General features: G+C 40.2%; 1 protein-coding gene across 1 annotated transcript; it reads right to left on the bottom strand.

The window, feature by feature from the left end:
• Positions 1–256: 256 nt before the first annotated feature.
• LOC117617406 (cation/H(+) antiporter 15-like) lies at positions 257–3,413 on the bottom strand. The gene is made up of 3 exons (XM_034346764.1): positions 3,252–3,413; positions 1,697–2,743; positions 257–1,481 (listed from the first exon to the last, which is right to left on the bottom strand). Exons 1-3 carry the CDS (start codon positions 3,411–3,413, stop codon positions 264–266), a joined length of 2,427 nt encoding a protein of 808 aa, XP_034202655.1. The 3' UTR covers positions 257–263.
• Positions 3,414–7,122: the final 3,709 nt, after the last annotated feature.

Below are 7,122 nucleotides of genomic sequence, written 5' to 3'. Positions count from 1 at the left end.
TTAGTGGTAAAACTTCAAGTGCACCTGCTCGCAACCACTTTAGTTACAAGCTCTTTCTTGAAACTCTCAGTATCATTCTAATATATCTTGAATATAAAACTGACACGGTTCAAAACTAGATGCAATGAAAAGGGTGAATAATTTATTTATAACTTTTCCTGATTTAGCAAAACGAAACAAGAAGCGAAAAAGAAAGGAAAAGGATCCAAGTCGAGTCATCCTATTCTATGTTCACAAAGAATTTTGAAGGGTTTTTGCTAATTTCATATAACCGAAACGTTTTCATCCTCTGGTTCATCCACAGCGGCCCCCTGCTGCACTACAAGAATGGATGCGTTAATTGCAAAATTTGAAGTCAATAATGCTTCCCCGAGAGGTCCCAGTTGATCGTCAGTCTGGCTCAAATAATGATCCGAAAATGCCTTCGCCAGTGATGTGCTTCCATGCCGTCTTCCCACTATGTACAAGTCATATTCACCCTCCAACTCCCTTATGAGATTCAGAATTTGTTCCCAGCTATTCACAGACTCCTCCAAGAATTGTATGTTGGGGTTGTGCTTGGACTTCAGCCTAAACTCGTCCACGTACAACTCGTCTATTTGCTTCTCCCTCCCACTGTCTTCCATTACCTTTGGATCAGTTTCCTTATTGTTGTTGCCTTCGTTGTTATTTGGGGTAACGATAAACCGTACAACCTTTAAGTTAACCCTCGGATTTCCTGCCATCCTCCATGCATACGTTAACGCCTCGCGGTCATCTGCCCCTCCGATGAAGAACATGGCGAAGTGGCGGTAGGCCTGGGAGGCGTCCTTGTAGGATTCGGTCATATGGGACATACTAAGCCCGCGGTCGACAAAAACCGCCACGGAGCACGGGGCCTTTTCGATCACGTTACTGTTGATGCCCTTCAAACTAGGGTTGGTATCCTCCATGGCGCCATCTATATTAGCTTGCATGTGGAACGGGATGATTATGAGGTTGATGCACTTCTCCTCGGCCAGATTGCATATGTCCTCGTGCATGGTGTTGTAAGCTGAAACGGTCGTGAGTGCTTGGACATAAACGTTTGCTCTTCCCTTGGCGTAGCTTTCAAAGGCATTTCTAGAGGTGAATGACTCAGGTTGTGCCTCGGTGTTGGCCCAGGTATGATTCGTGTTAGCTTTGCAAGCGTCGTGCACGATGAGCATGGCCGAAGCTTGGCCGGTGAGCTCCACGAGTTGGACGGCGAAGACGTAGATCCAGGATTGTCGGGATGGATTTGAAGCCTCGAGGAGGTCTACAATGCCGGAGACGTTAATGGAGGTGTGGGTATACGTGAGGATTCGAAGCTCGGTATCAGGTTCTAAGCTTTGTATGTTCCTGATTTTGTATTGTGCGGAAGCCCTTGTGGTCTTGTAACCCAGGGCGAGGAAGGGTCCAACCGGAACCGTCATTAGCCAAATTGCACTCATCATTACTGCAAACGTTCGGTGGTCCAAGACCTATAGACATGATGCACCATACATATATGTAATTAATTAACACTACGATGCTGTCAGATTATGAATTCGAACAATTGATTGATCAAGTCAATTCTTGTCTGAATATGTATTGTTTAGAATCATATATACAATATAACTTGAAAAAATAATGTTTGATTTCGTATTAACTTGTTAACTAGTTTATGAAATAACGAGTGAGATAGAATAGTACTTACTTGTAGGTCCTTAGCAGAGTTGAGAATGATAAGTCCCAATAATCCTTTAGTGTTCATGAGTATACCAAGAGTAAAACTGTCCCAAGGTTGAATTTTGTGGATTAAGGCGACAAGAAAGGTGGTGAAAATCTTTGAAGCGGAAGACAGAACGATAACCACCATGACACGGCACGCGTGAGCTGCACCGTAGGGCACTTGGTTCTCAACGTCCTCATAAACAACATGTCTGAAATCGGTCCTTAGCCCGACGAACAAGAAGAAAAGGGGCATCATGAGCAGATACACATAGTTTTGGATCCTCTGCATCACCATCTTCTTCATCTCTCCCTTCTTGGGCATGATGGCTCCCAACACGAAAGGCCCGACGATGAAGTGGGACCCACATGTTTGCGTTATGAACCCGAATATCACGACACCGAACAGGACAAAGCACACGTTGAGGTCCATGTCGTTATTATTATTCTTTTTGTTCTCGATAACTTTGCAGCGGATTGCCCACAAGAGAGCAGGCCGAAGAACAAAAACACAGACAACGACGAAGGCCACGGTGGTCGCAAACCCGCGCCACCCGGCCGCAGTCATTACCGACATGGTCACGACAAGAAGAAACCATGAGCATAACTCGGCAATGACGGCGGCGGATAGGGCAAGCCGACCGACCTCAGAATGGAGGAGTTTGAGGTCGGCGAGGATTCGAGCTAGGTCGAGGAAGCTGGTGGTGGCGAGGGTAATGCCCCAGACCATGGGCCCGTACCTGGTGGGCCTTTTGCCCTTGTACTTCCAGCGAGAGTCGTCGCCAAGAAGAAAGTAATGAAGAGCCGCGCCGAGGGGGACAGTGACTATGAGGCCCGCGAGGGCAATGCTCAGAGCCTTCTTCCCAGCACGTTTTACTGGTTTGAAATCAAGCTCTAAACCCACCATGAACATGTAGTAAAGGAGGCCCAAGCTTGCAATTGTTTCTATTGTCAAGAAGTTGTGGAAAGGAGCTATGTACGCGCGAGCAAAGCTCATACCACCGATAACAGATGGACCCACTAGCACGCCACCCTCACAAAAGAAAAAAAGACATACAGTCCACTTTAATTGAGCAATTCCTCACAAATAGGTTATTTGATTGTCGACCAATTTGGTTGATATGTTTTTTCTTTTCTTTTCTTTTACAAGAATAATTTCTAATGGAGATTAAGAAAAAAATTGGTTGGGATAATCAAACTACAATGGTGCAATTCACTCAACAAATGGTATTTCAAATGGTGTTCATTAACGGATGCATATTGCCGCTAGAACTTACGTGTCACGGTTGAAAATGCACTCAACAAATTATACTCTATTCTTATTTTATAAGAATCAACACATATAACACGCTTACACAGATAATAATAACAAACGAACAATTGTGTTAGAGCATCTTTCCGAACATGGATGAATAACACAATTTTAAGATGAAAATCTATTGAAGTCACATTGTACGAAAGTAGAGTTCAGTTTTTGCTTTTTTCGCATTTATATAAGAAGATATGACATTTCAATATTCATAAGAGCTAAGACTACTTACAAGAATATCAGCGACAATACGAGGCTGGTGCAGGGGCTTGAAGGCAACCATGAGAATGCGAGTGACGAGCATGACGATGACCAATTGGCTGTTGAGCGATGGGAGAGATCTGTTGGTGGGGGTTTCGGCATGCCAAAAATCTCCTCTCATGAAAACTGTCATATTATAACATACCCGCGCTGTCGCATCTCCTGATCCTGGTGGACTCATTGATATACTCTTATCTATTTACTTCTTTGATTCCTCCTTCGTACGACGACGTCGTCTTCTTCTTCTTCCCTTTACATATGCCTCCCTTGTTTCCCCAGCTACAAAGAAAAGTAAATTCACCAGAGAAAAATGTATATATATAGGTGAAAGGCCCTGCCCTAAACGTTTTTCTCTGTTTTGTACAGCTTTTCATTTTCAGTTATACACCAGCTCTACATAACCAACTAATTTAAACCATCTTTACATGTAACGAACTAACCATTTTTAATTTTAAGTTACTCTTTTTTTTTTTTTACTGTCTCCTTCTCTCTCATTTTCATTGAATCTCATCCACTCAAGCTCATTTAAATGAAATCTAATGGTGGTCGCTTTATGTGGTAAGATCTCTTGTAATTTTTATTTTATTTTATTTGTTTCCAACGTCATTTAAGTTGAAAGGATCGAACGTTTTCACCTTTTAAGTAATTTTCTTAACTGAAAAATAAACCTTTGGATTGTGTTTGATGAAGTAAATGGTTTTTGAATTTTGAGGGAATAAGATGAAAGGAGGGAGAGTTAAGAAAATGACATCTTCAAACTTGACTAACACTTGGAATGATAAATTCAAACTTGAGGTTCCATCCCTAAATCAATTGGCAATGAGGAGAGTAATCCAACTCCTTATAAGCCCTTGCTAGATTTATTAACTTTTCAATGTGAGACTTTTTACCTTTACATTCTCATAATGTATAGTTAATGTGCTGTTTTGGTGTTGGTGCTCTACAAGTATAGGAGATTCTTTGTCGGGTAAAGAACTATGACGTCGAATACAAAGCTGATATTTTGGATCGTCATAGGAAGGTTTCTTTGCCGTCTAATGTGGTCCGGTGCCAACAGCCGCAGACTGGGTATTTTAAATTAAATGTTAATGTTGCGGTGGATTTGAATGATGGATCCCGCGGAGTTGGTATCATTGTTCGGGATTCTGATGGGGACCTTGCTGGTGCGGTGGCTATGGCTGCGCCTAGTATGCTCTCTGTGTTGGTCAGTTAATCTACTTCATAATGAATGAACTAAGAATCCCATAATTTCAAAATAAAATAAAAGTTCATTGAGTTGTGTTACTTGAGCTAAAAATATGTCGGCAGTAGTTCTTCCAAACGGCGATATCTGACCAAGAAAAGCAATTGGACTAAGCAAAGCAGCTGATCTTAATTAGCAGGTTTAACAGCTTTTCTTGGGAGAAGGCGGCAAGGGCAGTCAAAGTTCCCTGTAATTTCAATACTTTACAAGTCTCAGTCATATTTATTTGTTAATTATATGTGTTACAAAAAAGAAAAAAGAAAAGAATAAAACCTGGATCCAGCAAATATTTACAAAGGAATGACCAACATAGTGTAATTTCTGTCCTGTTTGATTGTTCACATACTGGAATGCAGCAGGAAGATCATAAGCAGTCATTTCATGCCATGACTAGTGTTTCCTATATTGATGAGATATAATTTTCTCCAATGTGAATGCACGACATCAAGAGGTATTGGTACACCATGCTCTTTATACTCCGCAATTTCATGTGCACATGGTAATTGGTGGGTTCGACGAATAGCACAACCAGATGATAAAGCATCCACCCTATTTGTCTCTAACCTGATTGCAAAAAAAATTATAATGTTAACTCTGTAAACCATATATGTACATGCAATAAGTAAACTGAATTTACCTTTCTGACTCGCACACAATGACACTCAAAGCCTTTATAGAAACAAAACCTACTAACTCTCTCAACTCCGGATGCCTGAACCTATGTTGAATAAAACATAGACTTTTTTCAAAAGATGCCTTAATCTCCGTGTGCTCTAGCTCTAATAATGAGTGTATAGTTACCCATGATCTCTCAAAATTAAGTTGGCTTGAGCCAAGTTGTCGCTTTAACTTTGCATGTGCACTTTCTGTCTGTTGATAACAATAATAAATTTTTCTGAAGCAAAATAAATGTTCAAATTTACATATCAAAAGTTGACTATAAAATACTTACCTATTTGAGGTCGTCGATCCAAGATGCATACAAGTGTCTGTCCATGCGGCCACAAACCTATCCTTAAATGGATTTAACCAATTTTCATATATGTATTCAAGAGCTTTTTGAAATTCACTGAACTTAGACTCAATCTGTCGCAAACAACACCAATATTCCTCCTCCGTTTCTGAACTAACCAAAGTATTCCAATCCTCATTAAATTGCTTCCATTGTTTGAGGGTCCCAAATAACTTTTTGTAGTTTGCCAACACTCCTTTGTTAATATGCTATCTACATAATAAATGTCGTGCTTTCGAAAATATAGACGTAATAGAATTCATGAGTGCTAACTCTCGATCGGTGACAATAACACCAGGAAGACAATTATCATCCAACTAACTCCTCAATGCAGTCAATGCCCATGTGTAATTGTCTTTCTTCTCAGCATTCATATGCACATACGCAACAGAGAATGTCATATTAGTAGATGTCACCTGCACAATTTGCAATAGTGGGAAACGATACCTATTAGTCTTATAGGTGCAATTCATGATAAGTATATGTGAAAATGCACGCAAAATATCAATATTAATGGGGTGTGTCCAAAACAGGTCAGTTACAATATCACCAGATGTCCTATGCCACTCAATATAATTGTGTTCGGATAGCTTAGTAAGCAATTGTTGCATTTGGGTTCAACCAGCAAATTCTTTGGTTCTATTTCGAATCATAGCATTGTATATTACCTTCATAGTTGAAACATTCATTGCATCTCTATCTTTAATGGTGACCAAAATATCTTTGGGTTTCACCTAACTCTTAGACATGTCAACCAACAAGGTATTCTCCTCTTCAGAAAGTCGCCCCACAAATGAATGACCTCGAAGATATTCTGAAATAGGATGGTTGTGTACTCCACAAACCACCTCCAACTTCCAATCATCGCCATCACCAATATTGACACCTTTTAACAAGAATGGGCATCCACATTTCTTGGTACCAGTGTCCCTACCACATTTTTTCATATCACTATTTGCATCCGACCTTATATAAGTTGTCTCACTAGACTTGCAGGACTTATAGTTACTGTTCCTCTCACAAGTAAGTATTACACGAGGTCTCCTCTTGCCCTCACCTCCATAATCAGACCTTTTAATTACAATGACAATATTATTTATTTTCCCTTGTGCACGAGCCCATCTAAGTAATACATCTCTACCATTGAATATCTACACATAAAACTCATATTATTTAAACATAAAATTTGAAACATTAATGCCACGTTAATGATACTAAAAAGGATTTCAGACAAATAATTACCGAATAAGTTGTGAATTGATCACTATAGTCCATTATACATTATGTTCCCACATTGTTGCCTTCAGTAGGGGCGTCACCTTGTTTTTGTTCAATGAGAGTAAGATCAAAATAGTTTGCATTAAATTTGTGGTCGGCAATAAGTTACTGAAAAAATAAATACATTTCGGTTGGATGCCACTGAAACGCAGGTAAAATTTTGGTAGTGAACCACTGAACTATGTTCCATGTTACGGTAGATCTCCATCGAATATTAAGTTCATGACCGGTCAAACCCAAACGAAAACGGTGCAACATTTCGGTGGCATCCCACCGAATTTACCTGTCGCGTTTGGTACTGATGTGCTG

Source organism: Prunus dulcis, chromosome 2, assembly GCF_902201215.1.
Source record: "Prunus dulcis chromosome 2, ALMONDv2, whole genome shotgun sequence".
In the NCBI taxonomy this organism is placed as follows: Eukaryota; Viridiplantae; Streptophyta; class Magnoliopsida; order Rosales; family Rosaceae; genus Prunus; species Prunus dulcis.
The sequence above is the reverse complement of the archived record's forward strand: the minus strand, read 5'-3'. Positions and strand labels throughout refer to the sequence as shown.